This window comes from Anarrhichthys ocellatus, unplaced genomic scaffold, assembly GCF_004355925.1.
Source record: "Anarrhichthys ocellatus isolate YVR2014 unplaced genomic scaffold, GSC_Weel_1.0 scaffold21, whole genome shotgun sequence".
Lineage (NCBI taxonomy): Eukaryota > Metazoa > Chordata > Actinopteri > Perciformes > Anarhichadidae > Anarrhichthys > Anarrhichthys ocellatus.
Window position 1 is genome coordinate 5,894,661 of NW_022280051.1, and position 26,970 is coordinate 5,921,630.

Consider the following 26,970-nt stretch of genomic DNA (forward strand, 5'->3'; position numbering starts at 1 on the left):
TTCTTTTTTCTTTTTTTTTTCTTTCTTATTTTCTTCCCCCCCTCCTTTGTTTTCCCCCCCCCCCCCCCCCCCGTCGCCGCACAAGCGTTCAAGGGCATGTAGACGAGAGCTTTAAGTGGAGCATGAGGGACAGCGGAGTGGCGTCTGTTTAAATAGCGAACAAATGCGTCTGTCAACTGTAGTGAAGAGAGAGGAGACAAACGGTGGAGAGAAAATGTTGGATTAGATTAATCAGGGGTGATGTTGTACGAGACGCCGGGTGATCCCATATGTGTTTTAACAGGAGTCTCACTTAGAGCCTCTGCACGCCAAGTCAGTTGTGTTTCTGTCACCAGTGGTCTCATGAATGTACTTGATACAGACCCTCAGGTAATACTCAGCTAAGTACAGTCCTGTAATAAATCCTCCCTTCATGAAGGTTTGTTCAGTTTTTCTGATTTCGGGTTCGGGGGCTGCAGTTTGAACTGTATTCATCATCCCGACAGGTGTTTCTATTATTTTGTCCACCCTAATTGATGTACATCTAGTGGGGCAAAATATTAGAAACAGTATCTGCAGTATAGTAGCTCAGTACATTTCAGCAGCACCCCCCCGAACTACAACCTCCAAAATGAGTCTGAAACCATTTCAACAAGTAGACCGATGCTGATTAGTAGACGTCATTCTGTCGTATAGCGAGGTGTAGAAGATACACCGTAGGATCTTGTAAAACCTCGGTGATGTATCGTTAAACGTTATCAGTATTGAGGGCTGCTCTACTTTTAACTACTGCTGCAAAAATATGGGTCGCAAATTTATGACATGTAAGTGTTTCGACGGCTCGTTCTCACTCCCAAATCGTCAAATATGGACGCAGTGTGAATACTGAAGCAGCTTTTAGCATCTGTGAGAGACGCGTCGGGCTTTGAGCCGACTCCGATTCAAACCACAGACGGCTCAAATACTAAGACAAGGCGGTTTATCTATATTGTACATTTAACTGTATATTGCACATTTAAGAATTTGCTTTTGATGATTAAAACAAAACAACATAAAGAAGAAAAACAGTTGAGGAAACATTTTAAAGAAAGTGAACAAATTGAATTATTACATTTAAATGTGGAGACAAAAGCTAAATTATACACAGTGAAAAGGTTAGAAAAGAGCCTGAGATCAAACTCTTACTGTTTTTGATGCTTAATTTTGACTCGGTATGCAAAACTTTGTGTTGTCTGCACGCTGTTTTAATCTAAGTGTGCACAAAGTACTTGGCGTGCAAACTCCTGCAGTGAACAGAGCCTCCTGCTTTCCTTTTAGTAGCTGCACATCACATGGTTTTGACATTCAGAGGCTCAGTGTGTGGTGAATAAATGAGACGGAGAAGGTTCAGAGCACATAAACTCTCTTGAAAGCTACGAGAGAGAGAGAGATAGATTTGATTTTCAAGGTAAACGGACCGGAGCTTATAAGTGGAGTTTGCGTGTCCTCGTGTCGAGGCGTGCATTCACGGGAGGAGATGGGAAGTGATGCGTAATGCTCCGTTCACGGTTGTCTCAGAGAGTCGGCCTCAGGGAGCGCAGGCAGCTTTATTAGCCGAGTGAACTCCTGGTGAAGTCCATCACGAGGCCGTAACTTCTGTCTCTGAGACAAAGTTTGACTTTTATTGTTTTGGGGGCGTGCGAGGTCAAAACCTTCATCCTGAAGCAGCTGACGAGGTGTCATTTTAATGGAAAAATGTGCTGTAATTACATAATTATACATGTGCCAGGTGCTTATTGCGATGTCTGCAGCGTCAGTTAAACTATAGGCTGTCATTGACATCCGTATTTCATTCTCTGCAGAGATACAAACTTTATGATATATGCTATAAAGATATTTATCCAAGATTTGTCGAAAATTGTACGAAACAAGACAAAAATAACATTTCAGAAAAAGGAGTGTTTTCCCTGAAGAAACGTCTCCTGTGGGACTCGGAGCGCTTTATTTTCTTCTTCAGATGTGAAAGTTGTTGCAACACAGGAGACAATCTGCAGCTGTAAAGTCTCTCCTGAAATAGTGTCAAGCATGAACCGACGCTGCACCGCCAACATCCAGTTAATGACATGTTTATTTCTAGATATCTGAACCCAGAGACCATTTAAGACAAACACCAACAACTTATTTTTATGACCACAAAGTTGTTTTTCCATATCGGGGTAGCATTAATATATTCAGTGTGTTATTATGTCAACAATCTACGAGGGACTCAAAGAGAGGTAGAGTCCTCATGGTGCTCCCTGCTGTTTGTGCTCAAAAGTGACCAATTCGAAACAAATCAGATGGTTTGCAGATTTTAGTTGCTCACAACATGAGGTGTAATTTCACCCAGCGGCATTTTGGTTTTTTCCCCCAAAGCAACAAATACCTAAAAACATTAGCTCCTCAAATACTAAAAAAGCAGTCTGGATGTCTCTTTAATCAGTAGTGGAAGAAGTACTCACAACTTTTACTGAAGTGAAAGTACTAATACATCAGTGTAGGAATACTCTGTTACATGTAAAAGTCCTGCAAACAATATTTGACTTAAGTAGTAAAGTATTAGCATCAAAACACACTTAAAGTACCGAAAGTAGGTAAACAGAATGGCCCATTTATATTATTGGATTGTAGTTATTGACGCATTAATACGTACGCATCACTAATGTTGTAACTGCTAAAGGTGGAGCAATAGTTTAACTTTACTCTCAGCAGCAGGACATTTATAGCATTAGCAGTAACTTAATACGGGACTCCAGCACAGGAATGGCGGACCCCGCCACGAGCAATAACAACGACCATACAGAGAGGTAATTACAGAGTGTAAACACATAGAAAGGTCTCAAAAACGGGGGTTTGATTTCATTAAAATCTATAAATATTGTAGCTTTAAGGAGTTTGGCTTTAATGAAATATTTTCTCAGAACAGTTGAGTTTCATCCCACTAATGGCTGATTAGCACAGAAGTCACACAGTGTTTGATAAACAAAAGTTCAAGCTGTTACTAATCCATGCTGAATTATTAAGAAATCCCCCTACGGATGAAAATCAATGATGGTTTGTTTCTCTGAGCGAAACCCAACAGATGGCACGAGCTGCCACTTTCCCTCCGCGCGTTGTTTTTTTTATCACTGAAGGGCAAAGTTGTGCAGCCGGCCAATCGCCTGAAAAACTTGAAAGTGCAGCCCCGGTGTTGAGGGAGAACCGGTATATGCACGGAGCGTATAGAGGCCTCCCCCGGCCCCCCTCGGCCCCTCTCCCGGGGCAGGACTCTCATTCTGGGCCTCGTCTCCTCCCCGCTGCCCGGGTGTCAGCTGGAGTAATGAGATATTTAGCAGAGAGCAGGTATAGGGGCGCTCCTGTCTCCAGGGGAATCCGCTGCAGCGGCGAGACCCCAAACTTGACACCCTCGCTCCGAAGGCAATTCTCCCATCGTCACCTCTCTTTTATCTGTCGGCGGGCGGAATGAAAAGGGAAAATGACTGGTGGAGGGACGCAGTATATATGGACGGACAGGAGACATTGAGATGATAATTGAGCCGTGGCAAAATGTTGCTATTGAGGCTACTTTAAGATTGAACATTAACTGAATTATAACTGGTTCTGACGTCAAATTTTATCATTTTTGCTCCGTCGTGTATGTGCAGGCGTGTCGCATCGTCACTGCATGTCTTATTATCTTCAGGATAAGTTAGGTTCAACTACAGCAGCTCTTCATCCTGAGGGTGTAGCTCGTGGTGCACATGTACAATAATAATCTTCATTTGATTTTGCAGCCAAATCAAATAGTTTACCGGATATTCAACCTTCGTTTCTTTATAATACATTTAATACTTGACTTGTTTCTTTACAGGGTTTGTATAAAGGCAATAAAGTAGTTTATGAATATGCACCACGGACAGCGACCATGAATTTTGTTGAGCGAATGCACCTGGAGGCCACCGTAGATTCTTCCACAAAATATGACACACTGGCCCTTTAAATCAATTCATCGAACAATTATGTGACAACAACTACTCACATGTGGTGATTTGCTGCTTTTCTCTATTTTATATCATCGTAAACAAATATTTTAATAATTTTGTGGACATTTTGTCACAATTTATAAACGAGATTATTAATCAATTAATCAAGGATTAATAAATAGATACATAATAATGAAAATAAAGATTAGTGGCAGCCGTTTTCATTCAACATACATGTAAGAAAGACAATGCATTCTGGGAAGTACGCTAACTTGTGTAAACGCGTTGATTTGACGCTAAAAGTTAAGTTGATTTTAAAGAAGACACACGTGTAGCTGTGTCTGCTGCTGTCTGCAAATTAGCCGAATCCTTCCCTTCCCCTCCCGCCGAGTCGGAGGATCGTGCCTCGAACTAAATGTTTCAATCAAAAGGTTTTTATCCTCCCGTGGCAGATTGCCTTTGTTTCCGACGGATTTGCCCCCTAGTTAGGCTTTGATTGCGGCGTCTGAGTATCGGCTCGGCGTGATAGATTACGACTTGCCGTTTTTCTGCTTCGCTGTGTTTCAGCCGTCGCTGCAACTTTCATCAGGAGCGTTGTGTCTTTCGTTTTTTTTCTCCTTCTCCGTGTGTGACAGTGCACACACGCGCACACACACACACACACACACACACACGCACAGAGTCACACAGGAAGCTTGACTCTAAAGCCACTAGGCTTTCTTCTTTTGCCCACAAGGGGCTCAGTTATCTGTGAGTCCAGAACGGTTTCACCAGAAACAGATTTCCTGAGTTCTCCAACTATTTCATCATCTCATGTGAAGAGAGACTTGATTTGTGTGTGTGTGTGATACTGTGTGTGTGTGTGTGTGTAAGAGAGAAAGAGTGTGCGTGTAGAAAGGCCAAGAGAGATGGATTGAGATGACCAGAAAGAGACTTTGAGAGGAAGATTTGGAGATTTAGATGAACAGAAGTGTTTCTAATTGTCCGAATCTGTATTCCTCAGAGCAGCAGGTTGTGTGTGTGTGTGTGTGTGTGTGTGTGTGTGTGTGTCTCTTAACTTCATCGAGAGTAGATATTTCTTCTTCCTAGCTGATGTAAAGTTTAATATAAGATGTTTTTATAAGATTTCATGATATGCATCCATACATGAATCATTTTTATTTGTTATCATCGTATACAGTATAAAGTGAATGTGTAAACACAGACCTCATTCCCTAATTATCTCTTGTCTCCTCTTCTCCTCTTTTTCCACATTTCTTCTCTTGCCTCCTCTTTTCCTTTTTGAATCTTCCATCTCTTCTTTCTTCCTTTTTTACTCTTATCTCTCCTTTCTCTTCTCCTCTCCTCCTCTCCTCTCCCCTTTTATTTTATCATTTTACTCTCCTGTCTTGTCTCCTCTTTTATCCTTCTCTCTTCTTTTTTCTATTTCCTGTCCTCACCCGGTTTTATCTTCCTCCTCTCTCCCATTTCCTCTCTTCTTTCCTCCATCCTCCATCTTTCCTCCTCTTCTGTCTTCATTTTTTTCTTTTCTTCTCTGCTGTCTTGCCTCCTCTCCTTTCCTCCTCTCCCTCCTCTCCCTCCTTTCCTCCCACACAGGGCTGCTCGTCTCCCATCGTGGTGAAGTTCGCCGACACGCAGAAGGACAAGGAGCAGCGGCGTCTGCAGCAGCAGCTGGCGCAGCAGATGCAGCAGCTCAACAGTGCGACCACCTGGGGGAGCCTGACGGGCCTGGGCGGCCTCACCCCGCAGTATCTGGCTGTAAGGAGAGCCGCCGCGTCGCCCACCACCATCACCTCCTCCACCCCTTACTACAGCCCCATGGCCAACGCCGCCGCAGTCAGTTCCCCAATCGAAAAACCTTCCAACCTGAAAAAAAAAATTCCCAAACACTCTCTCTGGCTTCCTGTCTCCTCCTGCCTTCTCTCTTTCGTTCTCTTCCTCCTCTCCTCCATCCTCCTCTTGGGATTGTTGGCTGGCGAGGAAATGAGGTCTCTGAACAGGTTGAGGCTGCTAGAAGCCAATAATGTACGTTCTGTATCTCAAGAAAGTGTAACACCAGAGAGAGAAAGCACAGACACAGAGAATCCTCCAGGAGGAAAATGTTCTATGGAAACCAAAGTTAAATGTGAGGCCTATTTCGTTGTAATTGTTCTGATTTATTCGAGGCTGAATGTGGTAACTTCCTCAGACTTTTGTTGGGATTAAACAAATAAATGATCTGGCTGGGGACAGTGTTGAACCCCTCGGGAGTCCACTGATCCCCAATTTGATAAATCCTGCAGCGGCTCGGCTGCACATCTGAGACCGCCGTCGGTTGATTTGTTTGATTGGGGGGGGATTTGTATTTTATTTTCTTAAAGTTCAGAAACCTCCTTCCCTCCTCGTGTCTCTGCAGCTATTTGCCTTTTCAGAGCCTCATTCTCTTCAGGAAAGTCTGGGCGCTAACCCTTGACTCATTGCTCTTAGCGTCTAAATTAAACAGCCCAAATTCTCCTTAAAACACACGACGTCAATAGTCTTTCGATTCTCAATTTGTGTGACTCTAAGAGCAATTAACACCTGTCTGTTCAACGAGAGAACAGAGCTCAGGCAGACATCCCACCTTTACTGAATATTGATTTCTTCTTTGGGGGTAAAAAGTGTTCTGTGAATCTGGGCTCCCGGCTTCCTGCTCTTTCAATCCTCTTTCTTCACTCTTTTGAGAAGATTACGCTCTGTATTCGGCACAAACAACAGAAACAATATGTTAATTTGCTGTTAATTCAACTCTTTGAAGGATGATTTTTCTTTTTCTGACAGCGTCAGTATTCCACTTTTGTTTTTGGAATCTAATTAGTCGGCTAGATTAGAGCTTTCATGCTCAACTTGTCTGGAAGAATCACGGCGGAATACAAACAGCGTTTGCTTAGAGGAGAGATCAAGCTGTATTAGCAGCTCATTTACTCATCGAGCACCGAGGCAACAAACCCGCATTGCTAAATTACCAGTTTAGCTTCTCCGTGTAGCATTGTGCAGACATGTGTCGAGCTTGCTGCATCCACACGGCTCACTCTGTTTCTCCCTCTTCTCTTTCCTCTGCCTCCTCTCTCCTCCTCTCTCTTTTCTTTTTTGTTTCCCATCAGTTGCTCCAGCAGGCGACTTCCTCCAGTAACCTGGGAGCCTTCAGCGGGATCCAGCAGATGGCCGGTGAGTCAAAAGAAATCAGTTGATAAACTTCCTTTTTTCTTTCTTTTTTTTTTTTGTTTAATCCACGACGGCGATGGACTCTTTGTTGCGCCTCTCTTGTTATTTTTCTTTTTTTGTTCGCAGACTTCTAAAAGAAGGACCAAAGAGCATAACAGATGAACTCGCGTGTCGGAGTTAAGAGAGATCTTTGCCCCGAAGATGTATTAACCGTTGCTAAGAATTGTCTTGATCTTTTAATGAGGCCAGACAAGAGCTGTGCCCTGGGCGTATAGCGGTAGCACCGAGGCTCTGGGACGGATGAATCGGAAAGAGAGAGAGAAGAAGGGAGTGGAGGAAAACTGGTTAAAAGCGGGTGGCTTGTTGGTGGATATCTGTGCACTGCGGGCTGGCGCCATCTACTGCTCCTCTCTCACTGTGATCTGTCATCTGCACTTCCATGCTTTCTCTCTCAAGAGTATCTGCAGTCAAGTATGAGCCGTTAGCAGGCGAGAGCTGAAAAAAAGAGGGAAATAAAGCTCATAAAACCTGCAGTGAATATTAGCCGGTGAAACTTTTCAAACTCTAAGAAGGAAGGACGCAAGAAATAGGAGATGTAAAGTGGTAAGGGACAGTCCAATTCTCTTAAGTAAGGCTGCCGCAATAAAAAATGCATATTGTATTAACCCAGTTCTGTATTAATCTGAGCCTGCAGCGAGCCAAGAAGCCTCCTATTAAATGTTGAACAAGATAAAATCTCTGTCTTTAAGAAATATCATTTTTTAGGGCTTAAAATTTAGATTTATTTAAGACTTTCCGGGACCCGTGGATACTCGCTCTCATCATCATCTCTGACTTCTTCTCTCTTTTCATTAAACTCTTCTCCTCTTTCTTGCTCTCTCTCTCTTCTCAATTTATTTTAAGCCTCTCTCTTTTTCTCTTGCACCTCCCACCTTCTCCAATCACACTTTCTTCATCTCACCTTTACACCAACCTTCCTCCTCTCTCCTCAGCGAGCTCTTAATTGTACGCTGCTTAGCCAGGCGACGAGTGAGAAACAATAGCGCTATCTGAGCATCATGGGAGTTCTTCTCTTTCAAAGTGGCGAGCGCCATCTTGTGTCCTCCAGTTTTCTCCGTCGTGTTCTCTTGAGCTACAGCGCCTTTTGCAATTTCCCTCTGGATGATTTACATTTTTTATTTTATTTTTTGCACACTGTGCTGTCGAGGGTCAAACACACATTTCCTCACAAACACACACTCGCACGGGAAAAACAGGCTCTGGGATTTTTTGGAAGCGAGGGCGAGTAACGGCGTCTGAATCTGGAGATCTGTTGGTCCTCCATCTGCGAGAGAGAGAGAGAGAGAGAGAGAGAGAGAGACAGAGAGACAGAGAGAGAGAGAGAGAGAGAGAGACAGAGAGAGAGAGAGAGAGAGAGAGGGAGCATTAGTGATTGGCAGGAGATGTGACACAGCTGAATGACATCTGGTCCCAGTCTTTAACACGAGGAGCTGCAGAGCTGAGAGGCTTCAATTACACCAATGAGCATTCAATTAGACACAGCCAACACCAGCCTGGTGCAGCCCGGCGCTGCCATACAGGCCGCATGGAGCGTGTACACACACACACACACACACACGTGCGTCCTCGCACACATATGTAGTCGCTCACACACTCACGTACCATCTGCACAGCCCGGATACTCCGACTGTGATGCGGGGAGTCGATTGTATTTGTCTCTTTCTTTGCCGTCTCTCTCTAACACAGAAATATACTTTTATATCACGCCTGCTCCCGTTTTCCTCCTCATGACCGTCCTAAACGTTTGTTCAATGAGGGAGATAACGTTGGACTAATGCAAGTAAGAGCTGGGGTTGAGTTGCTTTGAGAAAAGGGGGGAAAGAGGTAGCATGTAGAGAGAGAGAGAGAGCAGGGAGTAGAGAAAAGAAAGAAAGAAAAGGAGGTAAGGAAAAGATAACAGAGGCAGGAAAGGAAACAATGGAAAAGAGGAGGGAAACTAAGAAATTGGAAAGTGGAAGGGCGGAATGGAAGAAAAGGAAAAGGGGAGGAAAATAAATGAAGGGGTAAAAGAGAAGGAAAGGAGGAAGAGTAAAAGGCAACAGAAGAAATGGAGAGAAAGAAGACAGGAAATAGAAAAAGAGGAAGGAAGGGGAGTTAATATGTGGGAAATTGGAAAGGAGGAAAACAGATCTAAAGTGCAGGGAAGCAAAGAAGAGGAAATGGAAAAAGAGAAGGAAATAAGGAAGCATTAGGCATGAAAGATGTTTATAAAGGATGGGAGGAAAGGAAAAGAGGGAATAGGAAAGAAAAGACAGTGAAGGAAAAATGGTAAAAGAAAGGGAAATGTGTGATAGGAAAGGGGAAGTGAAAGGGTGAGGAAAGGAAATGCAGGCAGGAAGGAAGAGAAAAGGGAAAGAAATCAAGGAAATTGGAAAAACAGGGATGGAATAGAAACAGACGATTCTCTACGGTAACTATGTGTTTGCATTGTAAACGGACTGAAGTGTTACTGAAGTATTACTGAAGTATTACCCCGAAACGTTTGTGTGGGATCGGAGCCTCTGTGGTCAAACCCACCGAGGGGAGAAAGTATCATAATAAAGAGCCATGAAGAAGAGCTCTCATAGACGGAGAATGAGCCAGCTGCTCGCTCGCCTGCTGCACTTTAAAGGTAAAGAAACACACACACGGTCTAAATTAGTACGAGATTCGATTTGTGCATTTTTCACTGAACGTGACAGAAAAGAGCGACGGCGGGCGGGCTCCTGTTTTTATTCACCACGTTGCGTAGAAAAATGGAAAAACCATTTTAGCTTTTGATGCGTCACAGAAAATTGAGGAAAATCGCTCTGAAAACAAGATTGGTTTTGGCTTCGATGCGAGTACACACACTCATTACCGCACACACACACACTTCCTGCTGAAGAGTGGCCCTTTTTTATTTATATACCTTTAATTAACCAATCAGAGGTGTGGATCCCAGTGATGAATCCAGCCGTCGGCTGTCATTGGCTGCTGCGTTGGGTTGGGTTGTCCGGCTGAAGGATATCTCTGTTTCGGATCTTCATTCAAACAAGATGGATCTTCTTCGTGGTGTCTTGTTTGTGTGTGTCTATCTGTGTGTGTGTGTGAGTGAGTGTGTGCGTATTCCCATGGTACTGTATATACACCCAGGCTGTATATACGACACATACACCTCAACATTGACAGTGTCCACCCTCTTAACCTCTTAACAAGCTCGTGAGTCGGAGGAAGAGGCTTCTCTGGTGGTAAGAACAACTTCCTGCTCTGGTGACTGATTCTGTTTGCTTTATGAGGTTTCTCCACCTCGTAGTGTTCACACACACACACACACACACACACACACACACACGGAGAAAAGGTGAAAGGTTCAGTTGTAGTCACAGAAGGTGTTTTATAGCCTTTGCTTCCCCATCACTTGGGTGTTGGCATGTAGTCATTAATTATGCTTAAGTACAGGCCTGTATGCTAATGCCAGCAAGCAGATTACCAGCGAGGAGGGTTCAGCCTGCAGGTGTCTTCAGCTACAGCTTTATTTTGAAAGTCTTTAGTCTAAAGACAGATGTATATCTGTCCTCCTTAATACTCTCTGTTGTTATATTCAGCCCGTTCTCACTTCTAACTCGGCAGCTCGGTCAGCGGCTCTATGATTCAGACTTTGGCTCTCTTCGTACCCCTCTTTTCAAAATAAACTTCCGTTTTCACAGGAAACAATGCGGTAAGGTTTAGGAAAAGGCTGTGGTTTGGGTTAAAATTAAGCACGTTACCTACGCATTCTGGACATTAATAAAACGTCAAACATCTATTCTTTATGTGAAGATATAGTGGACTAATGTCTACCTGAGCAGAGGATGAATTCTCTCTCTCTCTGGAAGGGTTGTTTAAGAGCTTCTCCTTCTTTTGTTGATGTAGCTTTCAGTGCATGTTAGCGTGTTTAGCTCACGTGGCAGTTGCAGCTGATAAAGCGTCACGTTGAAAAGGCACCCTTTATACTTTTTATACTTTTGTTTAAAGCCGAGCAAAAGAGTTCTAGTTGAATCCCAAATGATATAATCGGCATAAAAAAGCCTGATAACGAGACAACGAGCCTCGTCCACTGAGCCCTCCTTAGACAGAAAAACAATATATAAGTTTAACTAAATCACAGAGATCATTTCTGCCTCAGAGAGATGCACCAAACCTAAACACAACAACAGCTGCTTTTACTGATTCACACACATTTGGGACTTATTAGCAAAAATCATCTGCTGTAGTTTGTTCTTCACACACTGCAGACTCTTCACAGTGACACACACACACACACACACACACACTCCTCTGTCATTCCTGGTTCACCTCCGGACGACCAGGACAGCTCGCTCGTGTTCGGTACTTGTCCCTCTGGTGAACTCTGTCCCGGGTCCAGCCAGCCGAGCCCACGACCTCGCTCCCTAAAGGTTTGACACCCCCCCTCCTCTCTGGCTCCTCTCTCCAGGTATGAGTGCTCTGCAGTTGCAGAACCTGGCCACTTTAGCGGCGGCAGCGGCGGCGGCCCAAAACTCAGCCAGTCCCTCCGCCGCAAACCCCCTGTCCAACAGCGTCGCCTCCCTGGGAGCGTTGGGCAGCCCAGGTAACACCTCAGCCAACTTCGGGACGCCGGGGGTCGGGGTGGGTGGAGGGGCACCCAACGCCTGCCTACGTCCTCCGCTCTCCACCATCACCAGTGTTGTCGCCCCTCCCCCACCCCCATGACACATCACCAAAAAAACCCCATCAACCCAAATCATCGCTGCTGATTCATCTGTTCAGATCTCCCGTCTGGCACATTCCCATGGTGTGTGTGTGTGTGTGTGTGTGTGTGTGTAATCCACCGTCCTCCATCTCAACAGACCATGCTGTCGTGTTGTCGAAGCGCCGCCCCACCTCTATCGTCCTCCTCACTTCCTCGGCCACAACAACCACGCCCATCCCGTGATACACGCACTGTATACGTGTGCGCGTCTGTGTGTGTGCATGTCTGTGCGTTCTGTGCTTAAATGTTTTTTTGGGGTGTGATTTGTGCCAAAACCTTTTACCGGTTGTAGATTTACAGAAACCCGGCGGTCCGGGTTTGTGTGCACCTGTGTGTGTGTGTGTGTGTGTGTGTGTGTGTTGGTGTGTTGTCTTTAGCAACTAGCAGGTTGGTGTCTGAACTTGACTCAGGTTAAATATCGCCACCTTCAGATTCTTCTTTTTTTCCCCTACACTGCTTCATTCTCCTCCTCCTCCTCCTCCTCTTGTGTTCCTTCTCGTTGCCCTCGTCTTTTTGCTGCTGCCCTCCTTTTGACAAGCTCCCTGTTTCTGCTCCATCATTCTCCCCCTTTTATGTCGGCCCCGGCCTCGCTCCAGCAGCCAGTGTTTTTTTTTTCCGTCTCTTTTCGGAGCGCACTCCCAACAGAGCATGAATATGAAAAGCTATCCCTTCCCCCCTCCTCCTCCTCCTCCTCCTCAGCATCCTCTCTTCCGCTTCCATCCCACTTCCTGCCTCCAACCGAGCCTCCCTCTCTCTCTCTTTCTCTCTCTCTCTCTCTCTGACTCTGGATGTCAGTCCAACCTTGAATAACACACACTCAGGTTGAGTGTGAATGAGCGGCGCTGAACTGCATGTGTCAATGAAACTGAGAAACGTCACGCAGGTTTGATAAATATAGACAGTTCTGCATGGAGACAGGCCAGCACTTTTTATTTTATTTTTCCTGCACCATGTGCCGTCACAGCGCTGCCGTTATCACGCACATTTTCCTCCAGCTGCTTTGTCGGCATCGCTTTGATGAGATCAAGAGTATAAACGAGCAGATTCTTCTGTCAGGAAAAAAAGACAGAACAGGGTTTGCGAGCTTTTGTCCCCCTCAACCCTCCCCCCCCCCCACCACTGCCATCTCACCCACCGCCGCTGACACAGCAGTGTCATGTATGGCACACATTCCACACTGCTGTGAGTCCCTGGTGTGTGTGTGTGTGTGTGTGTGAGTTTGTGTCCACCGTGTTGAATTGTGTGTGTGTGTGTTTTGGTGTCTGTAACCTGCTGTGCTCGATGAAAAGTCACTATCGAGAGAATTCCACGAGTTTCACAGAGAGAAAGTCTCCTCTGGTTGATGCTCCTCCTCCTTCCTGTACATGTCGTCTGCTTCTTATTGGATGGTCCTTGTGTTTTGTTTCATGCAACGACAGCATCACTTTGAATGCAGCACTGTACCTGCTTTTACCAATATCTGCAAACAGCAAACCATACATGTTCTTTGAAGGGGAGACACTACAGGTGAACAGGTTAAAATAAATAATAATTATAAACATGGGATAAAGCCAGGCGAGGAAACCTTCAGAACATAGAGAGGAGTGAAAGTGTAACGTTTGGTGCATGTAAGAGCTGCTGAAGTGGAGATTTCTGAAATGTTATGTTGAAATATGCAAATGAGGCGTTATCTAATGGTAACTTTTGGAGAAATCTACAGACGCAAACAGACAAAGTTATGAAATAAACAGCTTAATATGTATATTGTATGTTTTCTTTCTACTAGTCTGATTGACGATGATAGCAGAAGAACAGTGCATGAGAAGCCTTGTTTTTCCCTGTAGTGTGTCTCCTGTTTTCATCTCCATATGCTTTTACATGAGGGTTTTTTTTGTATATATGATGAAGTGCTGCTGATTTTCCTGGATGTTTAAAAATATTCACCTTTAATTAACCTGAGACACAATATTTTAAATCCATAACAGAATGAGATCACTGTGGAGACAGTTGGTTGCCTCGAGATCACATTTCCCGTGAACTGCAGCGCTTCTCTTCAGAAGATGTTTCACAGAATAAACTCCCAAGGCTCTAGTTTAGTTCTGCATTGTTGCATTTTAGTGCCGGAACGTCTCGTGTTTGACTAGTATGGACACTTGTCGTCGCGGCGTTTCAAAGATTTATAAACTAATTAAAAGAATCAAATCCAAATTAAATCTTTTTGGAATATTTGAACATCACATTGGTCCATGTTTGGTCAATGTTGGATGTAATTTGAAGAAGGAAGTTTTCCAAAATATACGAGGGAAAATCTGTTCAGGCTGGGATGGCTGCCGACTCTAATTAATAGATTCATCCTCAATCTAGAAATAGATGCACAAACTGCAACGATGTGTAACTTTACCGTCCTGCTCTCGACCGCTCTCCCGTCTGCCCGATTCCACGTGAATGCAGCAGAAGTAGGACGTCTGAAGTTTGGTACGAGGGGCCACACGGTGTCGCTATCTCCCACTTTTCTCAGACTTTCCTCCCACTTTTCTCCACCTTTTTTTCCAGACTTTCCACCAATTGGCATTAAAATATTTAAGATATTAAACTATTAGAGCATTGAAGACTTCATTGAGGTGAAACAGAGGCAGCCAGTCTTCTCAGCAGTGGTTTCAGCTAGTTTACAGTTATTCCATTTCAAAAAGATGTTAAATTATATAAATAGCACCGTCAATATAAACTCTACAAAAGGCCGAGATGTATGAAATATTTTTTAATGTGTATTGAGTGAAGAAGGCCTTGAGGAGGAATCTTCTTGAACAAGTCTGTTTCTTTGTCTCCTACTCTTCTTCTTCACCTCCTCCCCCCTTCCCCCCCTGTCCTCCTCTCTTCCCGCAACAACAGCCAACTCCAACGCCGGCATGAACTCTCTGACCTCTCTGGGCACCCTGCAGGGCCTGGCAGGCACCGTCGGCCTGAACAACATTAATGCACTAGCAGGTAGCATCAACAGTGAGTATTCACTCTGCCATCAGCCACTCCACCGTCACCCACACCTCCGCTTTCCCACCGTCCACGCCCATCGGCGACATCGCTGCTACGACCTGTGAGCCGCCGCAGAGAGACGCAGCGGCGCCGCACATTAGAGTCTCACTGATGTGGCTTCTATGGAGGCCGTTGCATGCGATTGTTTTTTATTAAAACCGACAATTTGTCATTATTTAATCTTTAATTTTATAAATTTAAAGAAAGAAAAAATGTAACAGATTTTTTTTCAAGATCTTCAGAATTTGTACTTAAAAGAAAAATATATATTAAACAATATTTAATATATGATATTTAGTATATTAAACAAAGGCTGAGTTTATTTAAAAACCCATGCTACTCTAATGTGCAGAGGCTGCACAGAAGAGTCTATAGATACTATAAGTACATTCTTTAGATAACTGAAATTCATCATCATATTTAGATGTGAAATACCGTAAGATAGAGAAAGAAAGAAGAAAGAAAGATGAAAACAGAAGTTCTTAGATAAGAGTGTGTGTGTTTAAAGAGTTCGGTTCCTCCCGTCGTCTCTCTGCGTCTCCTTTTCACTCGACAGTAAATTGTTCTCGCTCTCACAGCGCCGGCTGGTTCATTCATTCATTCATCTGGCAGCAGATATTTCATCCATCCATCTCTCCATCCGCTTCCTGGTTGTGTCCTGGGTTGAGCTTGCTATTGAGAGTGCTGGTGTGCCATCCCGGCAGTGTGTGTGTGTGTGTGTGTGTGTGTGTGTGTGTGTGTGTGTGTGTGTGTGTGTGTGTGTGTGTGAGACCATGTTGTAATTGTTTCACATCCTGTTTCTGTTTCATTTCTACAGGAGAACATTAGAGGGTTGAATGGGCGGTAAATGCTAAATGGAGCTTTCTCTACACGGGCCTAAAAATATACAATTAAATGTTGATTCAAGAAATACTAATCTGTCAATTTTACTGCCCAATAAATACAAAACCTGTCCATTTTCATGTGAAACATTTGCACATTCTTGCACTAAAATAACTTTAAAAAAATACATTGATTTACAGTCATCATGCACACTATATTTAATAGATATGAGCACTTTCATGCACAAAAAAAAGAAAAATGTTGCTTCCTTCGTGCCAAGAAATACAAACATTTGACCATTTGTTCTTGTCAGGAAGACATGAAGACAACATTTGAAGCTAGTGTTAGTTTTATGATGAAAGTATTTTGCAGAGCATCTGGTTTAGCATCTAAACATGTTCCAGTTTGGTGAGATCCGCAGCGGAGACACGTTTCTATCCAGACGTGGAGTCGTATCGCCTTGTCGGCCCGCATGGTGCTGCGTCTGCCGAGCTCCGCGCCGCGTGTCCTGCCTTTGACCTCCTGGGAGACGGGAGCTGGGATCTTAATCAGAGCCGTTATTACAGCAGAGATCCTGTCCTACCGGCCTCTTCCACCACATTATTCTCCTCTGACCTTTACCGGTCCTCGGCTGGAGTAGCTGTATCCGCTGTGTAAATCATCTCCGCCTCCACTCCTGGTACAGAAACACACACACACACACACACACACACACATACATGATCGTCCTTTCAAACAGAAAGGTCCGCTTTCCTCTTTGCATCCGGCCAATGCTTCTCGCCGCATTCTGCCCCCCCCCTTCCTCCACCGCCCTCATTTAAACACATCTAGGCCTTAATTGAATTGCAAAGGTCACCGGTGCAATTATTCCTGAATAAATGAGTGACCTATAATCCGGAGCTCTGCGGTGATAATTTATTTCACTGTGTCTGACGGTGAGACGACAGGACGCCGAGCCAATGTCAGACCCCCTCAGACAAGTTGCCCTCCGCCGTGATATTAAGCCGTTACAAGCAGCTAATGAGTGTTACTGCTGCGTTCCTCCACTTTTCAAACCAGCAAGCCCCCCCCTGTCCTCCCTCCCTCCATACTAGCCTGTCTTCACCCCTAAAGTGAGACGTCGCAGGGCTGGAAAAGCACATCACACCTCGCTGTTGATGTTTGACTTGGCAACACAATTCTCCACACGCAGAACGAGACAATTTAAGTGTTGAGATGGATTTCACTTATCGGTACCAATGCAGATTACGTGGAATTTAAACGTGCATCAAAGTAGTAAATCTGTCATTATGTATCATTCTTTGTCATTTTATTATAGTGTGTATTAAAAGAGATGCACCTATTGTTTGGGTGACTAAATCACTACTATTGACTCATTTTTGAGCGGCAAAAACAAGACAATTCAATGCGCTTTATTCCCTCTCATGCAACAGATATGCTCTCATTATAATCCATGCAGCTGTCTGCAGCGGCTCCGTGCGGCTAAACTGCTTCGTGCACTCTTTTTGCCGGCCAAACAGGAAGTTAACGTTGCACTTGTTCCCTCGACAAACAGCCGATGGGATTGTTCCACTGGATTTTGAATTATTGCAGAAAATGATCTCTGTGGCAAATCAAACGTTTATGATACTTACATGTTTTTGTTCATCAAGATAATCTTCACAGATTAACATTGCTTTTAGGAAAGTAAAAAGCTAACGTTGGGCTATGGAGGAACTCCACCACGGTCACATGACTTCACGCCTCCACCACGAAGCTAAAGGAGGACGAGTGTTCCAGGGAGGACGTTTAGTCGTCTCATTTACACTCTTTTTCTGGCAGACTTATTTCTGAAATTTAGGACTCATTCCTACATCCACGTCCCGGCTAAAGTGTGTTTTCACGTGATCATCCTGGTGTTTTAACATTTTGTCTGAGTGTTTTGTCGACGCTGTGTCTTCGTGTGTTCCTGTGAGCGTGCGTTCGTCGCTGCGTGCTTCTGAAACCTGTGCAGCTCTGGCTGTCATCAGCTACGCCCATCCTCTACTTTATTGTGTGTTTGAAGTGTTACTCTGTGTGTCCCGTGTTAGCTGTTGTGTGTGTGTAGACACAGTATTGATGTGTAACATCAGTGCGTGTGTGTGTGTGTGATGTGTGGTAACATTTCTGTGTGTGTGGTGAAAAACCTTCAATGGAGCGCTAACGAGTAAGTGCACTCTTCTTTCTTTATTGTTGGGTTTTATGTAAAGTTGCTCAAATGCTCTCAGGTATGGCGGCTCTAAACGGAGGCCTGGGCGGGGGGCTGACCAACGGGACGGCGGGCACCATGGACGCGCTGACGCAGGCTTACTCAGGGATCCAGCAGTACGCCGCCGCAGCGCTGCCCACCCTCTACAGCCAGTCCCTGCTGCAGCAGCAAGGGGCCGCCGGCAGCCAGAAAGAGGGTCAGTAAGCCCCCGGGGGCCGTCTGTCTGCACATCGCTGCTGCTCGACGGGAGGTTCTTATTTCTTAACAGCAGACGGATTTACTCTGAAGAGCAGCAAATAGACAGCAGGACACATCAGCTGAAACCTAGAATGATCTTCTTCTAAAAAATATGTCGTAGAAGTTTAATATCTCAGTTAAAGTGTCAAGATTGGTTTGTAGTATGAATGTGTAAATAACGCCCAAAAGTGACCTGATTTAAATATTGCATTTTTAAATCAGTGTCACTTAAGCTTTAAAACATTTTTACCAAAGATCTACATGTGTTTATTATTATATTATATAATTATTAATGGGACAAAGTCAGTTTTTCAGCTATGAAATCAATTAATTGAAAATTTGTTTTGTTACAATAATCATTTTCAGGAGTTTCCTCTTAAATCAAACCTACAATTCAAATTATCAACTGAACATTTACCAGAAGAAAAATAGATCTTATTTTGAAGGAATATAAAAGTTACAGTTGGTATGAATATGTTAGGAATCATTCTGATACATTCCTGTTATATTTTATATTTTAAATTAATTATATTGTGGAAGAGAAAATGAAAATCCAAACAGAACCTGACGGTTGAAGTAAAACTATTTTCTCTAAAAGCCTTCAATAAAAGCGTTGGACACAAAGCAGACGTGATCATGAAACGTCCCGTGAATCTAAGTGGGACTGCGTCTGTTTGTCTCATCTCTGCATCCAACAAAGACACGTTTGTATGAAGATGCTTTTCTTTCTTCGACAGTCCATCCGGGAGCTCAGAACCCCTCGAGGGGAGACAAAGAAGTGACAGATATCGGGCTCCGTTTAGCGGTGAAGAGCATATTTAATGATTCTGAGAGATCTGACCGTCTACGATTAGGATGTGGGGGGGGGGGTGACCTGTGACCCCTCTTAAGAGAGACGACATGCCGCTGAAAGAAAGAGCGAGAGGAACAGGGAGCTGCTTTTGTCGGTCGAGAGCGAAAATATTATCATTAACTGAAAACGAAAAAGCATTCGTGTTTGTTTGATGTTCAACATAATTGGAGAATTTTAAAAGTTCTGTTAAAAGCATTAACATAACTCGAGGTCATGCGACACCGCGCCGAGTGCTTCGGCTCCGTTCCTATGGTTGCAGATTATTTCATTTATCTTTTGCTTGCTTGCGTCTCGTCCCCCCGCCAGGTCCCGAGGGTGCCAACCTGTTCATCTACCACCTGCCCCAGGAGTTTGGAGACCAGGACATACTGCAGATGTTCATGCCTTTCGGAAACGTGGTCTCTGCCAAAGTCTTCATCGACAAACAGACGAACCTGAGCAAGTGCTTCGGTACGGCAGCGGCTCAGTCGTCACAACAAAGTCTGCTTTCTGTTCTCGCTGTGTCCCAGTTCAGGGGCTTCGTCTGTTTTATTCATATTTCAGCTATTCTTTGAAGAAAGCTCCTCTGTACGAGCTCAAAACAACACGACAGACTGTGGTCTCTATTTCCTCTCAAATTAGTGGAGAAGTGCACCATTCTTTCCAGGAAACTTTGCAGGAATTTCACGCATTTTCCTGCGATTTTTCCCGACTACATGCTGCAGGGAGCAAATGACGAAAATGGGTCGTGAGATATTGAGACACACCGGCTGATGAATCTAACAGCCACATTTATAGAAGCCGTTAATATAAGACACTCTGAGCTGGGACAACAAGAGACTCTTTTCCACCTGGTGTTAAAAATGATTGGCATGTTAATAAAAAAAAGAAATCCAGAGTATTCGTCCACGTTGACAACAAAGCCTGAACAAAATGCATCTCCGTTCCTCCATGTCGCAGAACAGAAGTAAATCAAGCATGGATCCACGTAGAGACAGACAGCAGGAAAAAAACTAAAGCATTGTGAGGACGGACGTGAGGCAAGCGAGACGAGGAGTTTACTGTCAGCTTTAGAGGTTGCAGGTATTAGGAGAGGAAGTGAAGTGTGCACAAAGACGACTCTGTGAAAGACAGCGTGAACAGAACACAACAACAGAACTTCACTTTCTGCTCCAAAGACCCTTATTCTGACATTTTGACCAACAGTGGCTTTTGTCAAATTGGTCAAAAATGTTTGTGGTTAAATATTCTCGGAGCAGTTTTATTGAGTTTTTGTCTCATTGTTTAGAATTCAAAGCAGTTGTAGACTAGTTATAGACTCATGATGCTCCACATTAAAAGTGCCACTTCACTCCATCTCTATTTGCTTTACTATTATGTGTGTTCGGCTTTACTCAGCTTTATTATTTCATTATTTTGTTGATGCAACAACCCCTTCGGGAGTCATTAAATTTTAATATTTTTCTTATTGTGTACCGGGGGGGTGTTTTAATGTAGATGTAAACCAGACGAATCACATATCCGGAGACACAGAAACACGGTGAAGGAGCCTCTCGTAGTATTTTAATTTAAGCAGTTTATTATTAAACATTGATTTTGAAACGAGCGTAGTTGTTGTAAATAAACAAGACCAATAAAGCAGAAGCAAAGAGAAGAGGCATAAAAAGAGATTGATTACAGCTCTTCAAATCAGACAGGAAACAATGAAGATTATAGGAAATGCTAATGTAACAACAATACAACCCGTGAGATAGAGGCGAACAATCATCTCAACCGTGGTCTCATTAGACTGTATTATACCATTATAGTTCACGAGCCTGTTTCCGGGTAACATATGTTGTTATTTACCTTATTGACCTTAGCGGACACGGGCTCTATTAGCCAACATGTGAGCAACTTTTACAATCCTTAGACGATTGTCTTCACTGTTCGTGCTGCATTTTGACGACAGTAGATAAATGAAAATGTAGCCTAAATGAGCTGCTCTCCTTTTCAGTCAGTTGAATCATTGTATTATTGCTAATAGCTCCGCCCCAAAGCATCCCCTGCTTTATGGTCTGTTTGACTCTAAATGGACCATAATGTACTAAATGAACATCATGCTGTATTGAAGAAGACTTGAAACTAGAGATTGAGACCATAAACTCATGTTTACAATGTTTACTGAGGTAATAAATCAAGAGAGAAGTAGAGTCATTTTCTCATAGACTTCTATACAACCAGAGGAGTCGCCCCCTGGTGGACGCTAGAGAGAATGCAACCATAGAAATATTGTCGTCAAACCGATAGCCGATGGGTTCAGAGATTGGATAGCTTACCTTTACTCATGCAACTCTAACAAATATAATCTTTATTACTTGAAACGCTCCCTGTTGCAAGTTTAATGCCAAGTGGAAATATTGAGCAGTATTTACATTGTCACATTCTTGTTCTCTATCGCCTTTTTTTTTACCAACTATTCACTTTTCCTCTGGTAACCGCAGGCTTCGTCAGCTACGACAATCCAGTGTCGGCACAGGCAGCCATCCAGGCCATGAACGGCTTCCAGATCGGCATGAAGCGGCTGAAGGTGCAGCTGAAGCGCTCCAAGAACGACAGCAAACCGTACTGATCTTAGCACTAGGGTCTATCTGCTCCCCATGTTAGCACTGCTAGGGTAAGTCCCCCCACCAAGAGGTGACAATGAAAAAAAAAAAAGCAAACCGAGCCACGACCTCTCTACACAGGGACGGGAGGGGGAGACGACCTACAACCACCCCGAGGGAGACACACACGCCTTGTTTTTTTTTCCCGAAGATTTTTATGTTAGCTTTCAAGTATTATTATTTATTACAGTTATTATTATTTTTACACACATGAACGCTTCCATTACCGCCATTACTTTGTGCAATTTTCTTTTTTTCTTTGGAAGGAAGTAGCTACGTTGGGTAGTTTGTTTAGAAGTTGTTTTTTATTATTTCTCAGAGATTATTTATACATTTTTGAGGACTAGTTTCAGCCACGACCGAGGTAAAGACAAAGGAGCCATGATGATTTTACTTTTATTTTTCTCTCTCTCTCGTTTTTTTTATTTATTTTTTGACACCACGCCGATATGCACATTCGCCCTTTGACCTCCGCGGCGTTGGTTGCAGGCCGCCGCTGCTTCTCCGAAAAAAACCCAACCCGTCTATGCCTGCTGGCAACCCGGGAGCAAAGGCTGCAGAAACGTTAGTGGCCTCTTCACATTATAGTCAGTACAGCTACGCTCCACCACCACCAGAAGAAGAGAAACAAACGAAGCTCACACTCCAGCTACCACTTATCATTTATGTGAAAATAAAAAAACAGTTTTTTTATTTCTCAGAAGGTGAAAAAAACAGAAAAATTAGTGAGTACATTTCTGGGTCAGATCACATTGGTCTTTGTTGTGAAAAGGGATATTACCGCATGTAGAACATCTTCACAGATAACATCCAGAATTTGATGAAGGCTATAATGATAATTCTAACAGTAAAAGAAGAGGTTATGGGTTCGAGGTGGTAACTGAAAATACTTGATGTTTGTTGAAAGATTTAAAAAAAAAAAGAAGTCAAAAGTACAGAAAGCCACAGGCCTGTAAATTTTATTTGTAAAAAAAGCAGTTCTATTTTTATACGACATTTTTACTGCCTCAGATGAAAAAAAAAGGATTTTATTTATTGCCTCTCGTTAAGTTATTGGACTCCTATAAAATATTCAGCATGGGTAAGAGTAGACCCTTGTGGAGAAGTTTCGTGGAGTTGGGTTCTCCCGTGTTTTTCATGTTTTTTCGGTGCAGAAACCACAATCACAACACGCCGCCATTCGAACCACGACCCCCCCCCTCCTCCTCCACACTCCCCTGTGTCATTCATTCATTCACTCTGTGCTGTTCATCCATCCATCTCTCTCTCTCTCTTCTGAGCGCTCTCTCCCTCTCTCCATCCGTAGTGGGACCACTTCTTCTCTTGTCAACATTTCTACCTTTTTTCCTCGCGTTTTTCCTCATTTTATTTGATTTTTTTTGTTTAGGTTGTTTGCGTTTTTTGTTTGTTCGTACCTCCCCTCCTTACCCCCCCCCCCCCTTCCAAAGATGTTGAAATTTTAAAAAAAGAAAGAAATGATAAGACCCACCTCCCCCTCTCCCAAAAAAATATGTATTTTTCTCCCAAATGACGACATCCATCTGGGATCTGATGGATAAAGCTTTGGGTGCTCTTTGTTTTGTGTGTGTGTGTGTGTGTGTGTGTGTGTGTGTGTGTGTGTGTGTGTGTGTGTGTGTGTGTGTGTGTGTGTGAGAATGAGTGTGTTTGTGTGTGTGTTGTTATTGCCTGTCAGTATACCTATACCTATAACATATCATTTAAAAAACAACAAAATCAAAGCTTAAAAAATGAAATCAGTGAGTGGTGTTTGCATTGTTGTTTGTTTGTTGTTGTTTGTTGTTGTTGTTGTTGTTTCTCCTGATTTTTTTACAAAAACAAAATGCTGTAGTGGTGTGGTGCTCTGGCTCTCTGTGTGTAACTCTCTCCTCTCCCCTGTTTTTTCTTTCCCCCTTTTAGAACAAACCATCTCCATGCCTGTTAGCTCATCGTTTGCCTAGCATGTCTCCGTGGCGTCCAAAAAAAAACAAACAAACTTTTAAAACGAAAACAAACAAAAAAAATCCCCACCAAAAAAACAAAGTGTCATCGTCGTCCTCCCCCGTCATTGTTTTCTCTGATGTCTTTTCCGAGCTCACCTGATCATAACCTGGTTCTCCTCCTCCTCCTTCGCCGCCTACTGACTTTTTGAACGTTGAACCTTTTTGGATTTTTATTGTTTTTTCTGTTTTTTTTTCTGTTGTTGTTGTTGTTTTCTTTGCATGTGACCTCATTTAGATCTGTTTTCCGGGAGGGTTTCAGGGAGGGGAGGGAGGCGACAAACAAGGGAGCGGCGGGTGAGAAAAATGAATCAATGTGAAAAAGATACAAAGCTGCATTCGTATGAAAAACACAGAAAAGACAGAGATTTTTATGGAAAAACAAATGTTCTTTTTGGAGGAAAAAAACAACAACCTGTGGCAAAGTGATTTCCATACACTATGTGTTCCTGCAACTTTTTTTGTTTCTTCTTCTTCTTCTTTCTGTCAGTTTTTCTTTTCTTTTCTTCTTCATTTAAAGTAAACTTGAAAGTTCACGACAGGAACTGGCGCGTCCATCTTGCTTCTGGCGCCGACGGAAAAAAACCCCGAGTGCCGGCCCAGAAGCAGCCCGCGCCAGTTTCCTCTGAAAAATAAGACTACTTCCAAACAGTTTTGAATAAAAGCTGTCTGATCAATATTAGACTCTCTCAGAGCTCTCCAATGGTTTTTACATTTTTCAGGCAGTGTAAAGTTTTTTGATAAGGCCATTTTAAGTGGCTCTGTTTCTCATTCAAAGTCTATATATAGAACCACTTTTTTCTAGAGTAGTTTAAAGGTAAAAATAAAAAAAAGACATTTGCCCTGTTTGGGTGGGAGAAATGCTACCTACTTGTGTCACCTTTTGCTGAACTGACTCACAGATAGACAATCCGTGGTTTAAATGCACATGATGAAATGACCTATATTTTCTACTGTTTAAATGTATAGAGGAAAAAAAACAACAATACTAAGATACCTGTAACCTGCGTTAACGTCGGTGCTTCTCGTGAGTTTAGTTGTGGTTTCATCACAAGTCTAACGGTCTTAAATGTCTCATGTTTTTCAAGAGAAGACTAAAAATCAGTTTACTTGAACAATAGACAAAGCCTTTCATATTACTATAATAGTTACTTTGTTGTTTCTTTTCTTTTTGTTTCTTCTTTTTGGGTTTTTTTAAGGAGTGTCCCTATTTGCTAAATTTGTTGTTGGTTAATTAGCTATATAAAATTCCTAAAAAATATATATAAATATAAATATATCTATATATATATATATATATATAATGTCAGCTTGTGAAGCATCAATGTCATTATTATTTTATTTCTCTCGTGGGAAACAAATATTTAGATGTGTTTTGTTGTTCGGCAAAATGTCTTATAAAGAAAAAAAGACAAGATCAGTGGAGTTCAGTGCCAAACTCTGAAGGTACTTCCTGCCTAGCGCGTCAGTGTACTTCTTGTGAAATTATTTGATAACATGGGTATTTTATTATAAGTGTTTTGTATGGATCCCTCATATTTAAAAATATAGATTTAAAAAAAAGAGTTTGTTAACTTGCTATTCTGTGGTCTTGTTGCCTGAAAATGTCATGTTTGCTTTTTTTTCTTTGTAAAGATGTAAAAAAAACAAAAACAAAGGAAAAAAAAAAGTGCCCATGTGTCATATATATATATATATATATCTATATACACGCACACACCACACACACATTCTCATGCAGACCTCACAGTTTACTTTCTTGTTGTGCATGAGAGTCCCTGAGTGTGAACGCCTCCACAGCGACCGTCTACACCCCCCCCCCCCCCTCCGCCAGCGTGCACACACACACTTTAAAAGAAACAAAAAGACGGGACTCGCGCACTGATATTTTTAGCCATTTGTACAGCCGTTTTATTCATCAAAGCCTTACCACGAATCTTTGCACTCCTGTTCTCTCTCTATTAGTATCTCGCGCGCACAGACATCAGGCTTCAGTGTGTTCATCGTTTTGATTGTCTTCTCGCAGGCTGTCCCGCTCCTCGGTGAGGTGAGAGTCATACACCAAAGCCTTATTTCTCAGAATCCTCTTATCGTTTTTTTTTTTGTCTTTTTTCCGAAAACATGTCTGAGTCGTAGCCGGCGCCCATGTTTGTTTTTTGGTCTCGGGCGGCGAGGATCGTTACTTTTGTGTCCTCGCGATCACCTCGGACGAGCTTCGCTTCTCATGATGTAAGCACAGGGCAAGAACCACAAACGGGCCTCGATCCCTGGAGGAACGAGAATAAAGAAAAGCACACGCCGCCGTCGGGACGGTTTTTACTCGTTTATTTTATTTCTCAACTCATTCTTTGACGTTTTCATTTTTTAAAGTGATTGTAAGACTTCTCCATACTTCTCCAGTCTTTGTGGTGTGATGGGCCAAAATCATGTTTAGATGCCAAAGTGTGTTATTGACATTCTCATAGTCCAGCCGTTTACATGGCACAGTGTTGTCAAGTCTATTCAACTGCCCCCCACACCCCCCCACCCCCCTCCCTGAAAGCCTAGTTTACGGTCTGCAAAAAAAATACAAAAAAGGCAGCATTATTTTCTACAGAAGCTCACCAGTCGCCTTAACCAGGGAGCGTTGTACCAGTATTATAAAGAGTAGAAGATGTTGTCAGTCAGTGATGTGTGCCAAGTCCGGGTTCACGTACGTGTGCCGTTAACCTCCCACGTGTCAAAGTCTGGGGGGGTTTTGTTGCTCTTCCGCCATTTTTCCGTCGGATCGGACAGAGCACAAAGGCCAAAAAACTGCAGTTTTTTTGTTGTTGTCGAAGGATGGCGCTCTCCGTCTGGTTGTTGTCTCCGAGGCTAACCGGCGGTTATTAGAAACGGGGAGAGACGTCTTATAGCGCCGGGGGAAATAAAAAAAAGCACTTGTGGGTTTTGGAGAGGAAGGGGGTCACGTCCGCAGGTCCACACGGGGGCGGAAACAACAACAGCCGAGATGAAGGCGATGCGGCTTTCACCCAAAAATACCAAACTTTATGCGATCTCATGGAGGGAGGCCAGCAGACTTTTCTTTTTCTAAATGCAGTACACAACATGAGCCACAGAACAGCCATAACTACCTGTATGAAAGCAGAGTCAACGGACCAGTAAGAACCCGCTGCATCGCATCGTCACCTCGCACAACTTCACATTGACCTTTTTTAATCGTTTTGCGTGCGGAGGCTTCGTGTAATCTGTGCTGTCGGCACGCTACTTCACACGGCTGACTGTGTC

The 26,970-nt window shown here is 43.3% G+C and overlaps 1 protein-coding gene across 17 annotated transcripts in view; it reads left to right on the forward strand.

Annotated features, from left to right (window-relative positions):
- celf2 (cugbp, Elav-like family member 2) overlaps positions 1-24,372 on the forward strand; it is a 166,943-nt gene extending 142,571 nt beyond the window's left edge. For 3 of the 17 annotated variants that reach the window (XM_031858810.1, XM_031858812.1, XM_031858813.1), the window contains 7 exons: positions 5,556-5,795; positions 7,082-7,145; positions 11,638-11,772; positions 14,803-14,910; positions 17,994-18,188; positions 19,389-19,532; positions 21,545-21,672. In XM_031858810.1, the coding sequence (XP_031714670.1) occupies positions 5,556-5,795; positions 7,082-7,145; positions 11,638-11,772; positions 14,803-14,910; positions 17,994-18,188; positions 19,389-19,532; positions 21,545-21,672 (1,014 nt within the window). Of the gene's footprint in view, positions 1-5,555; positions 5,796-7,081; positions 7,146-11,637; positions 11,773-14,802; positions 14,911-17,993; positions 18,189-19,388; positions 19,533-21,544; positions 21,718-23,623 lie in introns of those variants that run through there. The other 14 variants (XM_031858814.1, XM_031858815.1, XM_031858816.1 and 11 more) reach the window with 12 other exon arrangements.
- The last annotated feature ends 2,598 nt before the right edge of the window (positions 24,373-26,970 follow it).